At 35.5% G+C, this 24,671-nt stretch overlaps 1 protein-coding gene and 1 pseudogene across 2 annotated transcripts; one reads left to right on the forward strand and one right to left on the reverse strand.

Moving 5' to 3' along the window:
* Positions 1-1,585: 1,585 nt before the first annotated feature.
* On the reverse strand, positions 1,586-10,346 carry LOC141814039 (uncharacterized). 2 transcript variants are annotated; one of them, XM_074702038.1, is made up of 12 exons: positions 10,105-10,346; positions 7,557-7,660; positions 7,382-7,465; positions 7,242-7,266; positions 7,061-7,143; positions 6,653-6,685; positions 5,570-5,648; positions 5,437-5,489; positions 2,836-2,896; positions 2,638-2,720; positions 1,803-1,902; positions 1,586-1,686 (listed from the first exon to the last, which is right to left on the reverse strand). In XM_074702038.1, exons 2-11 carry the CDS (start codon positions 7,575-7,577, stop codon positions 1,810-1,812), a joined length of 615 nt encoding a protein of 204 aa, XP_074558139.1. In that variant the 5' UTR covers positions 7,578-7,660; positions 10,105-10,346; the 3' UTR covers positions 1,586-1,686; positions 1,803-1,809. The 2 variants fall into 2 exon arrangements, with proteins under 2 accessions (XP_074558139.1, XP_074558138.1); XM_074702037.1 differs by having other exon boundaries at positions 1,586-1,902.
* Positions 10,347-15,334: 4,988 nt separating this feature from the next.
* Positions 15,335-19,439, forward strand: LOC141813014 (putative pectinesterase/pectinesterase inhibitor 28; annotated as a pseudogene).
* The last annotated feature ends 5,232 nt before the right edge of the window (positions 19,440-24,671 follow it).

The following is a 24,671-nucleotide window of genomic DNA, read 5'->3' on the forward strand; positions in this document are numbered from 1 at the left end:
TATAATTATATATTATCTCTACTCAATTATAATTTCTTCAGTTATCAAAATCATCTATAATATCTATAATCCCTAAAGATAACTTATATGTACTAGAAGCAAACAAAATTGAAGAAAAAAGATACAAAATATAAAATTTATAAAATAGCAAAACATCCACATCTGAATCCACACTGAGATAATAAGTCTTGAACAAGTTTTTCAATCTGGATCAATTCAGTTCTTTATTTACAAAAAACCTTTTGAATAATTGACCATAACAACATTAGAATATGCCTCTGTTTGAGATTCCAAACAATATTACTACATCTTTTATTATAAAGAACACAACTATGTTAGAAATTTTAAAAGTCTTTATTTTAGAATTCTAATTCTAAAATATGTTTCTAGTAATCTATTAAATTGTGAAATTTCTGATATGCTGAGAAATGACACAAAAAGGTTATTGTTTATAACACTAATATATTTTTCATGGAAATGCATTTTTGAATGACCCTTTCCTTATCCCTTTCCCCTTTGTGGTAGTTTTAGAAAAAAAAAAACTCTAAAATATCTAAATTTACTAATCTAGTGTAACTTTTTCTTCATACTTAACAATTGGATATTTCTTACATAAGTTAATCTAAGCTTTCTATAACAATAAAGCAATTATAATGCAAAAATAAATAACATATACCCTAAAAAAATTATCCTTCAAGATGATAACAAGTTGAAATCTTGAAGTTTTGACATTATCCCGAAGTGAATGTGATGAAAGTAAAAGTAGTGCTACCGGTGAATAGAGAAACAGATGAAAATGATGCTGTCGAAGAAGAGAAAAGTCATTGAAGGAAGTGAAGTCAGTGAACAGTGAAGCCGTTGAAGATGATGAAGCCATGAAAAGAATTCAATGAAGGTAGTGCTAATGAGGAATAAAGAAGACGTTAAAGGTGATGAGGCCAGTGAATAAAGAAGTGGAGGTGGAGGTGATGCTGCTGGAGAACAAAGGAGTCAAGATGAAGGTGGTACAGACACAGAGAAAGTGATGATGCAAGAGCTTTGGGCGGTCGACAATGTCAAGATAAATTGCTAAAGTAGATGACGTTCAACAAAAAAAATCAATAAAAAAAATAAGATTGTCGCACAAGCAAAGAATGACTTCGACATCATATTTTAAATTTTTACAGAGAAAAAAATAAAAAAATAATTCAAATTGCAAATCTAATTCAAACGACAACGCGACAAGGAGAGATTTTGCAGAATGTTAAAATAGAAATAGGATACGTTATTTGAATAATCCCAAAATCAACTATGCGATTTGAGTAAATCACATAACTAACTGCACGGTCTAAAAAATACCATTTTTTTTATCATCCAATTACATATACATTCAGCATATTTAAACAACTGCAAAATAGTTGAGAAAAATACTTTAAAATTCCAATTCCTGGTCTACTAGGAAGTTTTGAATATGTTGCTGCTCGATCGTCTCTTTGCTCTTTCTTAGGATGTATGCATAAGAAAGGGATTACAAATTCCAGATACATTTCTCTCATACATGTCGATGCACAATGCAATCACATTAGGATCGATCGGAACGCACAAGTTTCTTCCAAATCATTAATTGAATTACTCAAACTATCTGAGCTTTGCAAGTTTAAACTGAAACAGAGCATTGAGCATCGCCATCAACCCAGGCATCAACCACTACATAAAACACATGCACAAAGAAATTTTATACCCAAAAGACGTGGGCGTTGGGAACCAAACTCTGATGCAAACAAAGCAAGCAAGCGAAGTCTTGAATTTGCATTTCCAAGCACCTGCTGTTCACTTTTTCGACGACTTGAAGCCTCCAAACCCCATCATAGCAGCCATATCAGGATCAACATCCTCCGTTTCTTCTTGGGCAGCCTTCTCTTTCTGAAACTCATTACTCCACCAGTTAGTATACAGGATAAATGTCAAGTGAATGCATAACGGATTGTTTGAGTGTTCATCGTTAATTGTGTCATTAGTAGAGTGTTCCAGGAAAAAGTTAACGATAATGTCTAGATTATTGTGATGTGTAAGACCAAATGCCCCTGAAATGTTTGTATGCACAGACAATTCTGTGATACTGCCTGCTGTATCAGGTGAAATTATCTCACTACAGAAGGAATTATCTATCATAAAATTATTTATAGAAGGTCGTGCTAGATCAACTCATTATCTATCTTCCAAATGAATGTTCCTGATAGAAATGTGAATTCAAAGATACACAAGATTCCTTAACTACTAGTTCTTAGACAAATGAAATGGTTCTTGCCAGTAAGCATAATTCATAGAAAGAGCATAATTCATGGGTAGCATAATTCATAGAAAGAGGATCATACATTTTGTTAACGAAAAAAGGAAGCCAATTACAGGTATAACAAAGAGTAGCATGCAAGAGACTGAAGATTATGGATTCAAAGGAAAAAGGAAGCCAATTACAGGTAAATAACAAAGAGTAGCATGCAAGAAACTGAGATTATGGATTCAACGTCTTCATATCTCATGCTAAAATGTTCTTTATCAAATTCCAGAAAATTTATAAAAGATCCTAAAGGTAGAGAAAAAATGCAAGCCCTGAGAAAAACCACATCCATGATCCAGTACCGCAAGAAAACTGCCTACCTTCTTCTCCTTCTTCCTTTCACGGCGTAGCCGCTTCCGCTCCTCCTCCTCTTCCTGCTGTTTCCTTATCCTTTCATCCAAATCTATGCAAACACATCAAAACTAAATGATAATTGACTACTAGTTCAATATATATGTCTACAATTGTGCATGATGGTCTAAATGCTGGCATCTCAAATTCATCATACAGTTTGTTACCTTGCTCAGTAAAGCTTTCAGGTACTTTCCGCTTCTTTAGTGACTCAAATCGTTCTTGAACCTGTGTAAAAAGAAGATAACATGGGCATCACAAAAATATTAAAAAGTGCACGAATTAATAAAAATCGATCATGAAACTAAAACAAAACTTTGATATATATGGCTATTATGCTGGCAGACGATTTTGAATCAATAAAAACCAATCATGAAACTAGAACATATAGTTGACAAATAGGGCCATTATATTGGCAGATTATCCTGTTACATCACGTGAAACAGGCTAATTTCAGAAGAACATTCTAACATGAGAAACCTTTAAGTGAGATGTAGCAGATAAAGCAACCCATTGAAAGTGAAAGGCATTGAGCCGATCCTCGATAACAAATTACTTTTTTCAGTCCACATTAATTGAAAATTAAATTAAAGTATCTCACTGTAGCTTGATAAGCACCGTGACTCAAGTACAGAACACTATAAAAAGTAGACTTGGATTCCCATCAGTTATTGTTTAAAATGAGATTGACCACCCAGAACCACTAAAACTTCACAACTTGTTCCTTCTGCTCCAAGCATGAGAACATCAAAAACAAGTCATTTGTATGTGATTATTCTTAACGGATTTGGAAGACTATTTATTTCTAATCTGGGTTTCACTCTGCTTCATATTGATCACATGGAATGAGATGGGTTATATGAACTTGAGAACTATTTTTCAAGCATTATCAAGCATATAACTTTCACTGCTACTGTAATATCATTCAGAAGGGAGTAACCCTAGATCCATGAAACGTTATACGGCCTCCAAAATATATTAAGCAAGTTAGTCCAAATGTGCAAGTGAAAGCCATAATATATTATCATTATCAAGCCATATTGTTGCAATTATTTGAGATCGGCTACATGAACTTATTCTTCCATTTCATTGAGTTCTATGCAAGACAATATCATTAGCAATGTTCAAAACAATGAAGCACTTTTTATTGCATTGATTAGTTTTTTCTTTGGTCTTCCACTACTTTTACATCTTCCGCTACAATAGATTCAAATCTTCTAACTATAAAACTAGTAATTGCCTTTGAACATATTCATTCATCTAGATCTATTTTTCTCGTTCTGTCATCTACTTGGAGCCACACCCAATCTAAACATATTTCATAACTTTTCGAGGATAAACTTTTGAGGATAGCTCCCAAAAGAGATCAATAGCAATGGCTTGGAAGATGCAGCCAAAGCATGGAACTCTAACACCTATTTCCCATATAACTTTTCGCCCTCCCAAATCTCCATGTACTGTGACTAAGAACACAACACTTGTGCAAGACCATTTTATTAAGTTAATATATATCATATATTATTTGTGAAGACCACCCAAGAAACCTCCTAGTATGTTAGTAATCTATGTTCCCTTTGGGAGTGTTGCAGAAATATGAAAACTTACACATAGGCTTAGTTTGTACCAAGTTTTGCAGCTGCAAAACCAATGGTGAAAGCCATTATGGGAAGTAGCTAAGGAAAAATAATAATGTATTTGATAGAACTGTGGAGCAAAGGTGATTTAACTAATTTAGTTTTGTTGAACAGTGATTGAAGTGCAGAAGTAAGAAAGGAAGAAAAAAGGACTTGGTAAATGAGAGTAATAACTATGGCATGTTATGCACTTATTTCTTTCAAACAATTTGTATTAAAAAAAGAAGTATAATACTCAAATAGTCCATATATCATCTTAACTAAGTTATAATTATGAACAAATACTAAACCCTCGAAGCTTCAAACACAAGACATTATTTAGATTAAGTCATACAATAATTATTTTGACAAGAAATTGTATAAATGCTTTCACAAGATAATCACTTGAACATATCTTAGTAAAATTTATTCTGCATGGACATAAGCACTTTGAAGATTAAAAACTTTGAATGAAGAGTGGGTGATTGAGAGTAGATATAAAATATTCCTAAAAGGATATCTACAGAAGCATATTGAAGTTTAATATATGATATCAGAAGTCTTCAAAGAGAAAAATATCTTGCAGAAATGTAAAGGCACTCTCGAACATCTTTTTATATTCCAATCATATATGTAGCAATAATTGAAGTGATTTATGTGGCCAAAAGGTTTTTTACCACTCCACTATACACAGTTTTCTAAGGATTATATTCAATTTCAATCATTGTGAAGCGAATCAGCTGACTTCTTTGTTTACAGGTGGATAAAGTTGAGAAGAAACTCTTGCAGAGAAAAGTTACAGGTTAAGTTGATTGATACGCAAGGGGTGTTTTTATTCAATTTCTTGGGTTAGTTTTAGTCAAATAACATGCTTTGTTTCTTGTCTTTTTTGCAACTTTGTTTACTTGTGATTATATGTCAGGGTAAGATTTTGATTTTTTTTGCTTGACCAGGTAAGTGAGAATGCATTTTCTTTTTTAGGTCTAGAGATTATACCAGGTGAATGTTGAGTCTTCTTGTCCATTTTTTCTTTTTTCACCAAAAAAAATAACAATACTCTTTGTCAAAAGAAAAGGAAAAAGAAAATACAAGTGCTATTTAAATGAAAACAGTACACAACTTCTGGACCTAAATCAACTGAGAGTGAAATAAGACCTGCTGAAGAGTTGCACGCTCCACCCTCATAGACATGCCCAAAGCTCTCTGATCTGTATAGAATCGAAACACCAGCATGGTAGAATATTATTGTGATCCCCGAAAGAAGTTAAAATAAGACTCAGAGACATACGTTTCTTTCCATTGATATGGTCCAAGTAATTAGCTGAATCTTTTACAACGCATTCACAGACTGCACAATAGTATCCAGCCTACATAACATAAATTCAATTATCACATTTATATCTTCTACAAATGTGGAATGTTTTACAACGTAATTGCAGAATGCACAGTGCTACCAAGCTACAAAATACAAATCAGTACAATTAAAACAATCTAAGCAGTAATCAGGTCGCCGTTGGAACTTCCATGCACTGTCATCATCCCTTGCTTGTTATAATGTAAGATCATGGATATAATGCATTTATATCCTATAATATTGGGGAGGCTGAGATTAAAGAATTGACTTCTGAAGTTTCTGATTCTTCTAAACATTCTTACCTTCCAAGCCAACTAGTTCACCATGAAAATGTCAGTTTATTGGCTCTATTATGCCAGATTGATGGAATCATAGAACCTTTTGTCCTCAGCAACAAAACAACAAGAAAAATAATAATAATAGTGACACGTAGGAGGAAAAGAACACAGAGATAAGCTATCTCCAGTCCTTTTGCAACCTAATGAAACTTGAGCACCAGCATCAAAATAAATTTATAATCAATTTTGCTCTATTCCACGCTATTCAATTTGCTCTAACATCTTAAAATAAACGAGCATGATAACCCTGAAATTTGTAATTACAATAAAAATGTCCTCTCTCTAAGATGCCTACGTATATGTCTTAATTATCCTAGCAGTATACTTGATAAAACTTTAAATAAAATTGTAAAATTTTTAATGTACAAATTGTTATTAAAGTCCAAAAGCAACTAAAATTATTTTTTGTTTCTCAAAACATTTGATAAATTGATGATCCTCAGTTACAGAGGTATTATGGATACATTTCTACAAGATATTGTGCTAAACTTCATTAAATCAACACAACCTCCAGCTTTCTTCAAACTTAAGCACATACCAACTTTCACATAAACTAGAAACTGCTGTCTCTTTGACATGAAATTTAAGCAATCTGGTAAAAACAAGCCACACCTCCAAAAAGCAAAATTGCACTTGTCTAAACTTGTAAAAGTTTTCCAAGAATGTCAATAAAAAATACCTGCTGGCTCAAAGGTGCAATTGGCGTAACAACCTGAAATAAACGAACAAAAAGACTAAGTTATGATTGGCAAGTAACCATATATTTCTTATTTTACAGGGATAATCTTATCAATCAAGATCCTTTGAAGACACTAAACAATTGTGCATGTTTCTGCCAACCATTATCATAAGATGATAAAGAAGTGATCATTAATATATGAACTATTAAGTTACAGTTAAAAAGAGTAGGTGATATGACTTTATTTGTCCAAAAAAAATTGCATAACAGTTCTAGGGGATATAGTAGTTTTTTCATCAGCGAAAAGTTTCTGCACAGAAACAAGAAACTTTGTCCAGATTAGAATCCTTTATTATTTGATAGTTATCAATACATTTACACAGGCTTCTCAAAAGATAGAATCCAAACCTGAGTTTTCCCTAAGCGGGAATCAAGGTCAACCTCATAGTCTCTGTGCTTTAGGGGTTTCCTTTGCACAGGAGGACCTTTGTCTAGCATATCAAAAAACAAATGGCAAAGTAATTGACCAAACAATTATCATGCAAAGAAAAAATTTAGCTAGTAATATCAGCATGTTCCAAGAGCATACCTTTGGATTTAAACCTATCCTCCTCCTGTGTCAAAGAAAGAAGAAATCAAAATAAGAAATTCAACTATTAAAAAAAGTACTTAATGTACTCAAAATAAGAAATCAAAATGACTGTATTATTCAAGGCGATTACGAATCACCTCTTGCCTTTCCCGTTCCCGGGCTTTCTGAAGAAACTCGTCTCGGTCCCATTTCCTTCGAAAAGTGTTATCAACTCCAACAGCCTATTCGCAAAGTTAGAAGCAGACATGTAAATGGAAAAACAACCGGCACACCAGCAAATATCATAAAGGATGATGGCAAAAGCAAACTCACATTACTGCGAGGCTGAGCCATTCAAAAGCTTGCTAACACAGATTCCTATGGTGAAGCAAACAGCAGAACTTCCTCAACTTTTCTGCTACAAATACGACGCCGACCTGAAGAAGACTTTGGTTTCAGTGTTTCTACTACCAGGAATGCAATTTGTTATTAATTTAGATAAATCATTAGATTTATTAATAATTATCCTTTGAATAGGTTATTAGATTTATTAATAATTTTTATATTGACTTGGTATTGTTGTTGGGTTATATATAGAGTCATTATGTAACTATTTGAGGAAGCAATGAAGCAAAATTGTTTTGATTAATCAATTCTACTTGATTACTGGAGGTCGATCCCCTCGAAGTGATCATCCTATCCCCGTTCTTTTTTTTTTCTCCAATTTTCCACGAGATAGGACACGGGTTCCTATCAACTTAGTATCAGAGTCAAGTTCTTCTCCATCGTCATCATCGCATAGCCCTGAGCATCAGATTCTTCCACAACTCAAGTCCACATTCATTAACAAGCAAATGCATGGTCTTAACTCTACTCCAAAATGGGCTATAGAATTTGGAGCTAAGTATGAGACAAGATTGGAGAAATTAGAAAAAACTATAGCATCCTTGGTCACAATAGTAAAAGAACTGAAGGATCGTTTAGATGATGGCTCCAACTCAAGCACGCCAATCCAAGAAGAAGTAAATCAGCAATCTCAACAACAACAAGAAGATAGTTATAAAGACAATTTGCATGAAAAGTTAAACTTTGATAGTGATAAGGAGAATTCATCCATCATTGTGACACTCATGATTGAAATTATTGCATCTACAACAATCTCTACTTCCGTCATACAAGAGAACAACAAGATAATACATTGTCATCTCCAACAACATCCAACAAATCGTGAAGTCAAGACCCAACACAAGGCTAAGCGAAGAAAAAGAAAGTATTGGTATGCTCATAAATTTGCAACGAAGATCCAAAGAAAAATTTCAAATTTAAGAAATAATTATAAAAGATCATTTGTCTTTGTTAAAAGGAGATTTCAATTGTTGCATAATAAAAAGCTATTTTATACAAATCATCGAAACAAAAAGAGGAAAAAAAAGATCAACCTTGAGAACAAGGTTATTTTGAAGGATGGTGGAATGATACGATCCGTAGATAAACTTATTCAAATAACCCCTTCAAAATATTATCTTTTAGAATATGCTATTAGGATTGTTATTAATTTAGATAAATCATTAGCCTTATTAATAATTATCCTTTGAATAGATTATTAGATTTATTAATAATTTTTATATTGATTTGGTATTGTCGTTGGATTATATATAGAGTCATTATGTAACTATTTGAGGAAGCAATGAAGCAAAATTCTTTTGATTAATCAATGCTACTTGATTATTGGAAGTCAATCCCCTCAAAGTGATCATCCTATCCCTGTTCTTATTTTTTTTCTCTGATTTTCCGCGATATAGGACATGGATTTCTATCACCTATGGTGAAGCAAACAGCAAAACTTCCTCAACTTTTCCGCTACTACAAATATGCAAAGCCAACCGAAGTTAGGCAATAAGAAGACTTTGGTTTATGTGTTTCTACTGCCCAAAAGAACACCAGGAATGCGGTAGAAGTAAAAAATAAAAATTTACCTGTAAGAATATTGAAGGCGTGAAAAAAAAACCACTGGCCAGACCTTTTGAATCGAAATTGTATAGTTCTATTCTTGACGCTATCAAATGTAGTGATATTGCTACTTGTTCATCTACCTCCAATAGTTTAGCAGTTGTGCTATGCAAGTAGTGTCACTCTCGTATGCTAAATTATATATCATCTCCCTCCTAGCAAAAATGTCATTCACATATCGCCTTTTCAAGTAATTCGTCATTCCACCGGCTGCAATGCATTAGCACGACAACTAGAATAATAAACTCCGAGTTTGCTTTGTAATCCAGATTTTCAATATTAGCAGCAATTAAAGGAATGTAAGATCAGTAAGCAATAAGCACTTAAATAGTTCAACAAAGAGTCGTCTCTTTCTTAGTTTATAATGCTGGCCTAATGATAATGAATGAAAGTCAGTCTTGAAGTGAATGAATTTCTCTTGATTTCAGAATTGTGTTTTATTGTTTTTTTGGATAGATCATATGGAACCCAACAGCTCTACCTCGCAACAAAACCCTAGTAATTACATAGGTAATACATGAACTGACAACTTAAAACACCCTAGTAATTACATAGGTAATACAAGATAATTACAAATATAATAGATATTGAAACAAGAGATCGAGCACTTAAAAAACCCAACAGCACTACCGGGCACTCAAATCAAAGAGATCGAGCAGCACTAGTTCTCTATGTGATAAATTTTGTCTTACAAATGAGTCCTACTCCACACCATTTTTTTCCCAGTTTTCAACAGGAAGCATATATAATAGATATTGAAACAAGAAACTTTTTAAAAGAAGTAATTAATATTGAAATATGAAACATAAAAGAAGGCAATGCATTTCAGTTGCCGATCGGTAACGAAAGGAGGGAAGGAGGAGAAGCTTACCCTGTTAGCTGTTGCAAATGGATTTCAGTTGCCGTAGAAGAAGAGCAGCAACTAGGGCTGCTATCGACGAGGAAAAAGAAGAAGAGAAGGATTTTAGGGTTGTCTCCTCCGTTGGCAGGCCGGCGAAACGTCTCCTCTGTTGACAGGCCGGCGAAATCTGATCGCAGGGTTTTAGGGTTGCGGCGTTCCGACGAGAGGTGAAGAGGAGATGACTGATCGCGGTGGCGTGCGGCGTGGGGAAGAGGAATGAAGAGGAATAATCGAGATTACAAAAGTGGGCTGTGTTTTTGTAAAGGATTACATTATATTGCATCTTTAAAATATTATTAAATAAAAAAAATTATTTACAAGCTTTATTATCCCCTACCAAACATGCCCTTACTTGTTATGAATCAACTACTTTCATATAAATTTATTATTAAATAAATTTTACCTTTTAAAACTGGCTAGGCGTTTGTTCTAGTGGTCTGAGGCTCGCTACCCGGTGCGAGAGGATGTGAGTTCATTTCTCGCAAGGCTTATTTTCTTTTTCTTTTTTTTTTTTATTTTTGATAATCCAGCCGCCTTTATTGCCATGAATTTTGAAGGTCTCATTTGATACTACTGAAATTTTTGTTATTGATCATCAAAATAAATTAAAATATATATATATACTTAAATGATTCAGTGTTACAAATTTTTTTAATTTTTTTAAATAAGATTTAAATATAACATATTCTAAATAAAAAATGATAAATTCCAGTCAGTCTCATGGACTCAATCCCTCGGGTGTTCCCATGGAAGTTTAACCGACCACCAGAGTAAATCGGGAAGTGCATACGGCGGCCAAGAGGATGTCCAACATTCTTTGATTGTGTTCTTCATTTGGAAGAAAATTCTTACAAATACGTCGTAATTGGGGATTGAATCGTGGATCCCTGAGTCACAATCTGAATGTCTTATCGTTGCACCATTATTCAAGGACAACATATTCTAAATAAGATTTAAATTCTCAATGCCTAGTCTCATCATCTACGTCATTGGGTTATTTTCTCTTATTTTTTATGTGATAACGGGAAGTGATCTCAATGGAAATAGTTGACATGGCATAAGCTACGTGGCCATTGATTATATATATAATCTAACAAAAATTCTATTTTAAGAAAAAATAGTTAAGTGAAAAATAATAAATAGCTTTGGATAACTTACGTGTTTTTTTAAAAAAAAATATACAACAGATTTTATGACCAACTAACTTTTAATCAAAATATAATTAGAAGTTAAAATAATGATATGTAAATTTTCAATTACAAATAATCATGATAAACAGCACTCGATCAAACATCGTTGATTAGACTCTTTCAATTGAGTCAACCCTATCCTTGATCCAAAGTTTATTCTGAATACTTTGGTATTATGAAAAATGGAATGGAGTTCCAAGGCAATGAGGATTCAAATGTCATGCAAGACATATTATATTTAGAGAATTTTAAAAACTTAAGACGATGAGTCCTCCATCAAGATTCATCTATACTTTCTGATTTACTTTGTAATTGATAGAAAATTTTTATACGACAATTAATTACCTTTAAAATTAATTGGGTTATAAAGATTAAATATCTAAATTATCAAAAAAAAATATTATTGTTTAATGCATTAAGGTTAGTATGTAGTCAACTGATGACTTAATCTTACAAGTCATAGATATAAGATATTAAGTTGACACACGAGCATATATTAGAAAATATGTACTGAATTGACCCACCATTAGAATATTTCATGAAAAACTTTAGTAATTTGATTCTAATATCTTTGTTAATTAGATGTGTGACAAAGCAGAGAGTTTAGAAGTTTAAATTAGAATCTTTAATGTTTTAAATTTTTATTAAGTCGTGAAAAGAGAGGTTAATGATCTTAACTTAAACATATTATCAAACATAAAAAATGAAAGATTATTAGTGTAATCAACCTTCAGGATTTTGATGTTTGTTTGCTCAATATGTTTAATGGGGAGTCTAGTCAAGGTTGGTTAAATAACTTAGTCAAGGTTGATCAAATTAATATAAAGTCGGAGCAAATCAAGGGAGATTAGATGTTTGCTAGTTGAGTAAGAAGTCCTGATAGATCAAGGTTGATCTAAAAAAGTGAGAAGTTCTAATAGGTCAATGGTGACCTACATAAGGAGAAGTCTAGATAGGCCAAGAATGTTAAATGTCTAGCAAGGAAAAAGTCCAAATAAGTCAAGAGTGATCGGATGCTTAACAAAGGAAAAAATCTTAAGAGAATAAACCTTAAGCAATGGAAAAACTCAAATGAGTGAATTCTGAACAAAGGAAAACCCCTAAGGGAGTGAACCATAGATAGTGAGAACTTTTAGAGAAATGAACTCCAAGTAAATGAGAGATTTTTGAAGTGAACTCCAAACAAGTGAGCTCAGTAGATCATGTAGACTAAGTACTAAACATTGTATGTTGTTTATAATTTTGTCTTGCAGGAAACTAGAGTTGGATGAAGACTCAAAGGATTCAAAGACCAAAATGTGTTTGGAGGACTGGACCTATTTGGGTGTCCAAAATAGGTCTAGGCGACCAAAACCTCCAAATGATATCGGATCCCAGTGAGGAGGTCAATTGATTAGGATTGACCAAGCTCTAGGCAATTAGAGTTGGTCCAAGCAATCGGAAGTTGCCAAGTCAACTTAATCCAAAGTCGAAGTGGGTCGAATTTGTCGCTAATTTAGTAGGGTCCGAGTGATTAGAAGAGTTTCTAAGCAATCAGACAAGTGTCGACAGGGCTTTATAAAAGGAAAGTCAAGACACCTATTTTAAACATCAATCTATTCACATCCACTCTTATTTTGTGCTCTTGGATTTGGTGTTCGTCAAGAGATTGAGGAAGTGCTAGGATGGGTACAGTCGCATTCAGGGCTTTTAGAGACGATTGTCATAATCTTGTTTGTCTTTATTTTTATGCATCATTAATATGTTTATTGTGCTTGTGAACGACAATTTTTTGTAAGAGGTTTTCACTATCGAAAGGTGCCCGAAAATGAGAAAAATTAGTGTTCATGTTTTAAATATAGTCTTGGACATAACAACCTTCAAGGGTTGTGAATCTAATAAAAATCTAATGTATAGTCTTTGTTTTGTTCTTTTCTTTTATATTTTCGTTGCATACTAACATATAGAAATAGAACAACAACGAAAACAAAAAAAAACACTTATGCTATTTACCTCCTCTAGTGTATATTCGATCCCACATGACTTAAGAAAATAGTGAATGATGACATGTGAATTGAGTTGAGGGCTTAATGCATTTAAGGAACTTAAAATTTTATGGTGAGTTGTTAAGTGAGTTATAAGAGTCAAGTGATCTGTTCTTTGAGGCTCAAGTACTTTCTTATTTAGGTGTAAGACTCAACAAAGAAATAATTTATTTCAGGATTGCAGTGGTGTTTTAATAAACTAAAAGTACATTTTAATCTATAGATATGTTGAGTCGACTAAGTTTAAATTAGTCCAATTGACTACGGTACTGTTCAAATTTTAAAAAAAAAGGATTATTTGAAGAAGATAGATCTTGTCTAAAGTAGTTGACAAATGTTGCCTTGAGTTTGGGAGGTTGAATTTAAACAGACTGAATGGATAGTAAACTAGAAACAACAACTAATTAACAAATAATGATTAGAGCTTAAATGATTTTGTGATTCGAGTTTTAGTTGATTGGTGGCTTAAATGAATCAACAACCATAGAAGCTTATTTATAATCAGTTTGAGAGTTACAAATGGAGTTGAAAAACTATTCTTAGCCCTATGAAGTTTCTTCATCTCGGAAAGATTCAAAAATGAGAAAATAAATTATACTTTCTATGAGTAATTGATCTTAAGAGTGTTGGGTTACAAGGCTGCAAACATAGTCCCATATTTAAAATACATGGAAAAGATCATGGATTTAAAAGGATGAAAGATATCTCCATTGGTATGAGGCCTTTTGGGGAGAACCCAAGAACAAAGCCACGAGGACTTAGGCCCAAAGTGGACAATATCATATTATTGTGAAGATATTTTGATTCCATTGATTTTTAGAATTGGTATCAGAGCGAGACCGCTCTTCACCGGACTAACCGCCGGAAGAGTCATGATCCAAATCTAACCATGTGGGTTGAACCTTAAAAATAAAGGAAGTGGGTGCTCTCGTGTATGAATCAAGAGGACCAGACACCAGGTGAGAAGTCTCAGTAGGTCGGGTGGATCGAGGAGCAAAAAGTCTTAGTTACAGCTAGATGGGAAGTCCTAGTAGGTTGGATGAACCGAAGGGCAAAAAATCCTAGAAGTCCTAGTAGGTCGGGTGGACCGAGGGGTAAAAAGTCCTAGTTGCGGCTAGATGGGAAGTCCTAGTAGCTAGGTCGAATGGATCGAAGGGCAAAAAATCCTAATTGCGACTAGGTGGAAAGTCCTAGTAGGTCGGATGGGCCGAGGGGCAAAAAGTCCTAGTTGTGGCTAGGTGAGAAGTCCTAGTAGGTCGGGTGGACCGAGGGGCAAAAAGTCCTGGTGGGTCGATGATTCAGATATCAAAACGGAGGCTTTCCGTTTGAGGAGAGGGTCTGTGGTCCTTTGTTTGAGGGGGGATTGTTGGGTTGCAAGGGTGCAAACATAGTCCCATATCTAAAACACATAGAAAAGATCATGGGTTTAAAAGCATGAAAGATATCTCCATTGATATGAGGTCTTTTGGAGAGAGCCCAAGAATAAAGCCACGAGGGCTTAGATTCAAAGTGGACAATATCATACTATTGTGGAGATATTTTAATTCCATTGATTGAGTCCATAGATATGAAATTTTAAATTGAACTAAATTAGAATTTTAAATTAATTAGGTGTGTATAATATATAGTGTTGTGTGGGAAGAAAAAATATAAAAATAAAACATTGGTAGGTGTGCCATTATATTTTATTCAAATTAAAAGAATAAATTAAACTGAATTAGAATTTTAAATTAATTAGGCGCCTTAATTTAGTAATAGAGGATGAGAGTATAAATTAATGGGATTGTGTATCTACCTAAACAGAGAAAATTCAATTTTAAAATTATATATTTATATTTTCACTTATCTACAATTGCAAAATTAACTATTGTCATAAAGTTATAATGACCTAGATTACTTTTACAAATTTTTCAATAACTACAAAAATTTTAGTAATTTTTTTCTTCAAATTTTACTATGTCATGTGATAGTTTCACGTACGCCATAATGGCGGCGTCCTCTCCAGTGATGGCCGTCACCGGCGTAGCCTTTGGTGCTCTTCCAAGGCGGTCGAGGCGATCTGTAAGTTGCCCGACTACAGGAAGGAGCGCGAGAGATCGCTTAATATAATGGTCACGCCGGCGAAGTGACCCATCCTAAAATGCTCGTGCAGTTGATCTTCAAAGCGACGATCGACGGCGTCCGCCAAGGCATCAGACTCTCCTCCTCATTAGAGAAGGCCAGGAAAGGATAAGGATGAGGATGGATTTTATTCACCTTCCCTCTCTTTTCCTTGTCCCTAGGTTTGTTTCATCCATCTACCATCCACTCCTTCAAGTAAACTGAGCATAAGTAAGCGGGATCGTGGACGATCTCCGTGCATAAGAATAGGTATACAAATAATAGAGGAATAATAAATTTATTTATTAAATCTTAAATCACTGGTTTAATATATAATATATTTATAGAACTCGATCAATTAATCAATTAATAAGGAAAGGATATATTGTAAGAATTATTTCACACGAAGGAAATAAATCAAGGACATAATAATTTTTAAAATATATTTTTTTCCTTATTAATTAGTCAATTCATCGAGTCCTATAAATATATTATATATTATACCATATTTAATGAATACGTTTATTATTCCTCTATTATTTCTCTCTTACGTATTCTTACATGGTATCAGAACCAACAATCTCTTTAGTTTCTTCATAATCGTCTTCTACATCGTCTTTGTCGTCTGCCATGGGAGGTTCACGTCCAATACCTCACGTCGTACTATTTCTTCCAAGAAGGAGGAGCGACTTCTTTGCCATCTTCGTCGATAATTATTTCCATGACACTTCACTGCTGGTAGACTTCTTCTGCTGCCAACGCCCAAGCCACAACAAGAATATTCAGATAAACTTTTCCCTTTAATCTTTATGTATATACAATGTCAGAATTTTCATCTCCATCATCCACCACAGAAACAAGCCTTGCAACACATCTCTCTTCATTACACATGCATGAACGTCATATCTTATCTACCTATCAAACCTAACAATGATAATTATCTGCTTTGGAAGATGCAATTCCTTTCGCTATTGTCGTGTGTCCATGATCTACTTGGAGTTGTTGACGACACCTCTCCTAAACAAAAAGAAGAAGATCCAAATTTTCTTATCTGGAATAAGAAGGATCAACTAATTATGACATAGTTGATTTCAACGCTCAGTGAGTTTATACTTCCTATAATTGTAGGGCTTAATAGCTCTTGTCAAATATAATAAACTCTTGCTTAAACCTTTGCTTCATGCTCTCAAGCACGTATTCTTCAACTTCACATGTAATTACAATCAGTGCAACGAGGAGACAAATCTATTAATAAATATATGCAATCAATCAAGACCATCACCAACAATCTAGCTGTGATTGGACATCCAATTTTAGATACAGATTTACTAATCCATGTTCTTGAAGGTTTGAGACCTCAATATGATAGCTTTATTCCTAGTGTGACTACTCGCATCGATCAAGTGTCCCTCGATACCCTTCATAGCTTGCTATTCTCTCATGAAATACTCCTATAACTACAATCTCAAAGGATGTCAGATTCTCTCTGTCTTTTAGTCCACACCACTCAATATTGATGATGCCAAAATCTAAGAGGTTTAGCACCATCAGTATTGCAAGTCATGTGGACTAAAAGAGCGAGAGAATCTAACATCCTCTGAAATTGTAGTTGTAGAAGTATTTCATGAAAGGATAACAAGCTATAAAGGGTATCGAGAGACACTTGATCAATGCAAGTAGTCACACTAGGAATAAATTTATCATATTGAGGTTTCAAACCTGCAAGAACATGGATTAGTAAATCTGCATCTGAAATTGGATGTACAATCGCAGCTAGATTGTTGGTGATAGTCTTGATTGATTGTATATATTCATTAATAGATTTGTCTCCTCGTTGCACTGTTTGTAATTGTATGTGAAGCTGAAGAACACATGCTTGAAAGCATGAAGCAAAGATTTGAGCAAAAATTTTCCATATTTGACAAGAGCTATCAAGCTCTACAATTATAGGAAATACAGACTCACTAAGCGTTGAATAATCAACCATGTCATAATTAGTTGATCCTTCTTATTCTAGATAAGAAAATTTGGATCATCTTTTTTTGATTTAGGAGAGATGCCGTCAACAACTCCAAGTAAATCATGAACACACAATAGCGAAAGGAACTGCATCTTCTAAAGCAGATAATTATCATTGTTAAGTTTGATGGGTAGATAAGATATGACGTTTATGGGTAATAAAGAGAAATGTATTGCTAGGCTTATTTTTGTGGTGGATGATGGGAATGAAAATTCCAACATTGTATATAAATAAAGATTAAAGGGAAGAGTTTATCTGAAGATTCTTATTATGGCTTGGGCGTCGGTAGCAGAAGAAGTCTACCAGCAACGAAGCGCTATGAAAATAATTATCGACGAAAATGGCAAGGAAGTCACTACTCCTCTTGCTTGGAAGAAATAGTATGCCGCGTGAGGTGCTGGATGTGAACCTCCAGGGGCAGACGACAGAGATGATGTAGAAAGAAGAAAAAAAAAGATTGTTGGCTTTGATACCATGTAAAAATATATAAGAAAGAAATAATAGAGGAATAATAAACTTATTCATTAAACCCTATACCAATGGTACAATATATAATATATTTATAAGACTCGATCAATTAATTCATCAATTAATAAAGAAATAATATATTCTAATAATTATTAGGTCGTTGATTTAATTGGGTTATAGGGAATAATTCTCTTTTTACGACTCAGTATTATGGGATAATTCTCCTTTACTCTGGGTTGGCTCAGCGGCGCCATTACCTACCAGCAGACGTACGTGCCTCGACGAGCTCCAGAACACGACCGGAGATGCGGCGGAGTCGATGGTCGCCAAGCCTCTGAACAGCTCCGCCGCGCACACCAGCAATTCGCTCGCCATCATCGACAGAATCTCCTCTGCTCTCGCTTCCGTCCGCTTTCCCTCGCATCACCTGCGGATGCACGGGAAGGACTTCCCCCCGTGGGTCCGCGGGGAGAAGCGGAGGCTGCTCTCGCTCTCGGCCTTGCAGACGAAGCCAAACGCGACGGTGGCGCAGGATGGAAGCGGGCACTACAAGACCATCGCCGAAGCGCTAGCCGCCGTGCCGAAGAAATCCAATACAACGTATGTGATCTACGTCAGGGAAGGCGTATATATATAAGGAAAATGTGCAGGTGGAGCGGAGCATGACGAATGTGTTGATGATCGGCGACGGCGCCACGAAGACAAAGATCACCGGAAACTTGAACTACGTCGACGGCACGCCAACCTTCAAAACAGCTACGCTCTCGGTAAATTAATTAATCTCGATCGATTACTATACCGATCTTAGATTTCCAATAGAGTAATTAACATTCGGGAATATGAATATGGATGTAGCGGTGGTGGGGGACGGGTTCATCGGGAAATACTTTGGGGTGAAGTCGAAGCACCATTCGGCGGCGCTTAGGGTACAGTCGGACAAGTCGGTCTTCTACCACTGCCAATTGGACGGGCTCCAGGACACGTTGTACGCGCACACCAAGCGACAGTTCTACCGCGAGTGCACCATCGACTTCCTCTTCGGCGACTCCTCGGTCATCTTCCAGAACTGCCTCCTCCTCGTCCGCCGCCCCCTAGACAACCAGCAGTGCATCTGAACGGCGCAGGGGTGCAAGGACCACCGGGAAACCACCGGCATCATGCTCCACAACTGTACCATCAGCGCCGACGCCTCGCTGCAGCCGGAGCAGGGGAAGTTCAAGGTCTACTGGTCGGCCGTGGAAGGAGTACTCGCGCGCCGTCATCGTGCAATCGGAGATCGACGGCGGGTGGATGCCCTGGCAGGAGGACTTCGGCCTCAACACTTGCTACTACGCCGAGGTTGATAATCGCAGCGCCGGCAGCGGCTCGGCCAATAGGGCCACCTGGAAGGGCATAGTGAAGATCAACCTCAACGACGTGCAGGAGTTCACGGTGAGGCAGTTCATCCAGGGACAGACATGGCTCCCGGCGACCGGCGTCCCTTTCATTGCCGGATTGCTATAGTATCGATTAGATTAGAGTCTGCATATTGATTTCCGGAAAAGTTAATAAATTTGTGGAGAGGAAGGTGTTGGTAGATTGCCTATACAGAGATCCCATGTCCATATTAGCGTTGAGGATCGACCTCCGAGTGAGATTTTGCTAGTAGAAATTAGGTTCTCTCTTTTTATATTTTGGAGGAGAGTGGAGCTTCATGAATTCAAATCTCGAAAAAAAATCTCTTATAAAATATGATAAAATTACGTATAATAGATCTTTTTTTCAGGATCTCGTATTGATGAAAACTTTATACACCAAACTACCCTCTTTATATATTTTGAAATTTAACTCTTGGAAAAATTTACCTTTTGGTCTTTCTTATAATAGTTTGAAAAGATTAATGGACAAATTTGATAAACCTACCAAAACGATTAGTAGTGTAGTTGGATCGATTATTATTGGGAGCCCGATCAGACCGAAAGGAGGGTCGGCTTAGTTTGTAGTCATCCTTGTGCTCGAGCGAGAAAAATCTTCGGCTATTTGGTCTTAGCGAAGGTTTCTACCATTGGTGAAACCTCAATAAATAGGTAAAATTGATGAGATTGTAGGATATTGACAAGGGAGTCAAGTGTTGGAGAACAATTAGGTGACTTAATTAAGTGGATTGAGGCTTGGTAAAAGTTGGATTGACGCTTGGGTGGTCGAGTTAACTTGGATGCAAGTCACCTAAAATGGAAAGGTTGGGTACGAGTGATAGTTGGGTAAAAGTGGAGTTTTATTAGTTTTATTGTGGAGTATCATCAAATGAAGAAGAGCTCTACAATGGGTAAAAAGAAACACAATAGGTAATCAATATAAACCTTGAATTTAGTATAAATTTTGATTCCAAGGGACTAATGAGATTAAGTCATTGAAGCTTTCTTTATCTTTTTCACTGGTGAGTTGTTCATTTGCAACCTCAATATTATCAACCCGATCCGACATTGGTCATGATCATGTATATCCTTATCGCAAGTCGGTAGAGGCTGTTAGGACCTTGTAAGCTAGAAGGGGGGTTGAATAGTTTCACTTGATCAAGCTTGAACTTTCGTCGATGAAGAATCCTCGCTACACACCCTCTCAACTCAACAATGCTAATGCGAAGGATTTACTTGGTATCCGCCTCCTTGAGGCGACTAATCCAAAGATCTTCACTTAGCTCACTCTTCCACTATATCTTCTCCTTTTCGGACAAACCCCGAAGGTGGAGAAACCTTCTTACAACATATTACAAGTTGTATACAAACAACCAAGCAATACAAGAAAAAAGAAGAGTAAAGATGTTACACAAAAGTGATGAGAATGCTTCTTCTTTTTCAAGGGGTTGTTCCAAGCTTTGTAGATGAACACCAGCAGATTTCTTGATCACTAGAGCACAAGCACTTGGAGCATAAACAATGTTGAGTTCTTCCTCCATGAGTAGCTTTTCACCATTTAAATTGGTTCATTTTTTATGTTATCAGTCGATTGATTTAGTCAAACCTAGAAAACGGCCACTGAACTGCTGAAGTTACACTTGATTTTTATCGGAATTTAAATTTCAGTCGACTGGTTTTATTTCCGTCGACTGATGTGAAGATCCAGTTGAGTCATTTTACCTTCTGCTCGTTCTCAGTCAACTGAAGTATAAACTCAGTCGACTGAAGTATAACCCCAGTCGACTGAAGTGTAAAACCAGTCAACTGGATTTTAAAATCAGTTGATTGACACTAGGATTAAGTAGCTGAAATGAAGTCTTACCGAGTTCTTTCCTCGTTTGATTAAGAGTTTGATCGTCGACCTTCTTGATCTTCTTTTGCCTTATCCTATAAGGACTTTTTCATGCCAAGAGCTCGCCTCTTGGACTTCCTCGCTTGATCAAGAGTTTGGTCGTCAACCTTCTTGATCTTCATTTGTCTTATCCTATAAGGACTTTCTCATGCCAAAAGCTCGCCTCTTGGACTTCCCTTTTGCCTCACGTCCAGTCTTCTTACCCGCAAGGACTTTCCTCTATTTGCCTTACACTTGTAAGGACTTTCCTGTGCCAAGAGCTCGCTCCTCGACCCTCTTGGACTTCCCTTTTGCCTTACGTCCGGTCTTCTCACCCGCAAGGACTTTCCTCCATTTGCCTTACCTTTGTAAGAACTTTCCCGTGCCAAGAGCTCGCCTCTTCGACCCTCTCAGACTTCCCTTTTACCTTACACCCGGTCTTCTCACCCGCAAAGACTTTCCTCCATTTGCTTTACCTTGTAAGGACTTTCGCTCACCAAGTGTTCGGTCAACCTTAATCCACTTGAATTTTTCTCTTGCCAACTTCCATATTGGACTTTCCATCTCGTGCCAAGTGTCTGGTCCTCCATGACCCACTTGGACTTCTCACCATCAAGTATTCAGTCAACCTAGACTTACTTGACATCTTATCAACATATTGATCAAACATCAAAATCTAACTCGAGTCAAACCGAGCTTAGCCAACTTAGTCAACATTGATCTGAGGTTGATTACACCAACAGAGGCAACCTAGTTTGAGTCATTGTTTTTATACTTCGTTCCTAAACGCTCGCTTTCACTAGATGCTCCCCTTCTTTGTTAAAAATGTGCACATTTTTCTCTACTCCTCAACTTGAGGCAATTTCTTTTAAAGTGTCATCCTCGTGACAATTAAAGTATGTGGTTTTCTTTTTTTACTTCTCTTTCTTTTAATCATCCTTCTGGTTTCTTATTCTTCTTTATGACCCTCTTTACCATGTGTGCAATATGGGAATCATAAATACTTTTGATGATTATAAGGATGAAGATGATAATGTTGTTGCAATCAATTTATTCTCAAATTGAGCCGGATTTGTATTTTGATATTGTTTGAGCAAAATATTTGTTTGTTATGGTAAACATCTCAAGGTTGATCAGATGTTTAATTATGAATGAAGTCCAAATATATCAAGGTAAACTAAACATAAGCATGTGGAAAGTCCAAGTAGGTCTAGATCGACTTGACACTTTGACAAATATCAAAAATCTAACAAGAGTTGACATATAGAAAATTCAAATGGATTAAGATTGACAGGACACTTATTTAATGGGAAGTCCAAGTGAGTCAAGTAGATCAGACACTTAGCAAGTGAAAGTTTAAACAGATCAAGGAAAATTGCATGTCTAACAAACGATAAGAAGTCTAATAGGTATTATAGTGGAAGTTTAAACAAGTTAAAGTAAATTGGATGCCTAGCAAGTTATAAAAAATCTTAATAAGTCGACAATGACTAGATGTTAGACAATAGAAGTCTAAATAGGTCAACGAGGATTGGATGCTTGACAATAGAATTCTAGATAGGTTAGTAAGAATTGAATATTTGGTAATAGAACTCCTAACCAATCATGGAGGATTAAATGTTATGTAGGTGACGAGAGTCCAAGCAAATCAAGAAGGAATGAATTTTTGATGACAGAAAAGTCTTGACATGTCAAGGTTGATCGAATGTCAAGCAAAATTGAAATCTCAAAGGAGTGAACGTTAAGCAAGTGAAATTCTGAAGATAAGGTGTCTTTAAATAAGAAAAATCTTAGAGAATAAGTCTCTACGGAGTAGAAGTTTTAGTGAGTTAAAGTTATCTTGCGGTTGGATAAGGGAAAGTACTCTTAATTGGCTGAGGTTGATTGGATACTAAGCAATGAGTTAAATTCTAGAAACAAAAAATCTCTAGGCAAACGAGGTCCTAGTAAGTCAAGGTGGACGAACATTAGGCAGATGAGAAAATCGTGGAGATGCAAAGTCTCTTGATATGACACGAATTCATCTTTAATGTGGCTAGAATCAAAGTATCAATCAATTGGAGATGTACTATGAGTCGACTAATGAATTTGAAACTATAAAATTGTGATTTTAAACCAATTTAGGGTTTGATCAATCAATTGATGTTGTTTAACAATCGATTGATGCAGTTAACTGAGAAGTTGACTCATGCATAAAACATAACAAATAAAATGTTTCAATTTAGATTTGTCTAAAGGCTAGACTAGCCTAGTTGATTAGTGAAGGGTAGCTGACTAGTATCATTGATTGTTGATTTGTAGAGTGAGTTGGAATTGAGTTGTTGACAAAATGTTATGCAACAACCGTAACCTAACAAGACATCAATTGACTAATGGTAAGGGAGCAGTGAATTGTTGGGTGAAATTTAGACTAGTAACAACCTTATAAAAGGAGCTTCAAAGGAACCTTTCAAAGGTGCTTAAATAGTGCTTTATGAAAGCTTCTACAAAGGTTGTGAGAAGAACCTAGACAAGGTTCTAGTGTTTATCCAAGCGATCAAAAAGTAACAACATGAAAATTCTTCATTCTCTTTTATTTACTTTGTACTTTTGCATTCATTGGTATGTTCTTGTATTGTTGTAACTTGAACAGACTTTAAGAGATTTCTCTACCTCTGTGAAGTTTAAGATAAAGAGAAAGGTAGAGGTTATTATAAGAGTAGTGATCCAACTTAAGAATCATAACATGTAAAATAGGAACCAACATTTCCGACCACCTAATATATTTTTCAAGTTTATGTTTATTATTTCCACTCTATAATTAATTCTTATGGATACTAATACAAAAGCAAATCGACAAGCATCTATGCACCCCTATTGTCACTACTAATTAATGGTCCAACAAGTAATATCAGAGTAATATCATTCTTTGAGGACTAACTATCGAGGGAGCAAAAGGCTATAGATGGAAAGAAACCATGAGAGTCAATGGAATTCAGAGATGGACTTGGTTATGACATCATGTTTTCATTGCCCTTTGAATTGAGAGAATTTGCTCATTGGAAGGAAAAAATGAAGACCTTCTTATAGATGGACATTATAAATTGATTTGCCTTGACAAAGACATTTGAAGCTCCAAGAGATAAGATGAAAACTCCGTAATAAAAATAAGTGGACAAAAAAAAACAAATCCAAAGACTCAAAGCACATGATAAAGTTACCAAAGTTTTGGTTAAAATATTGTCTAACAATGTTTTATGCAAGCTAGGTGAATATAAGCAGATCATGACTTGTAGATGAAGTTGATCGAGATTCATGGGAATTCATTATTGGCATAATAGAAAGAAGAGCCTAAGGAGGGAGTTAATAGGTTCTCGACATCTAAGGTTGAGATCGAGGAAGTATCAATTTCTACATCCAAAGTGGAAATTAAGGAATAATCAACCTCAAGGATTAATAAGGAGGAGAGGTCTTCAACATCGGAATAGA

This window comes from Curcuma longa, chromosome 20 (genome assembly GCF_044706935.1).
Source record: "Curcuma longa cultivar G26 ecotype Majalengka, Jawa Barat chromosome 20, ITB_CL_G26_1.1, whole genome shotgun sequence".
Classification (NCBI taxonomy): Eukaryota; Viridiplantae; Streptophyta; class Magnoliopsida; order Zingiberales; family Zingiberaceae; genus Curcuma; species Curcuma longa.

Bases quoted from the DNA above. Each gene is read 5' to 3' on its own strand.
- LOC141814039 (XM_074702038.1), bottom strand. From the start codon at position 7,577: ATGGCTCAGCCTCGCAGTAAT. The intron at 7,466-7,556 runs GTGAGTTTGCTT...CTTTGCGAATAG, and splicing joins TGGCTCAGCCTCGCAGTAAT to GCTGTTGGAGTTGATAACAC. The intron at 5,490-5,569 runs GTATGTCTCTGA...GATTCTATACAG, and splicing joins CCATATCAATGGAAAGAAAC to ATCAGAGAGCTTTGGGCATG.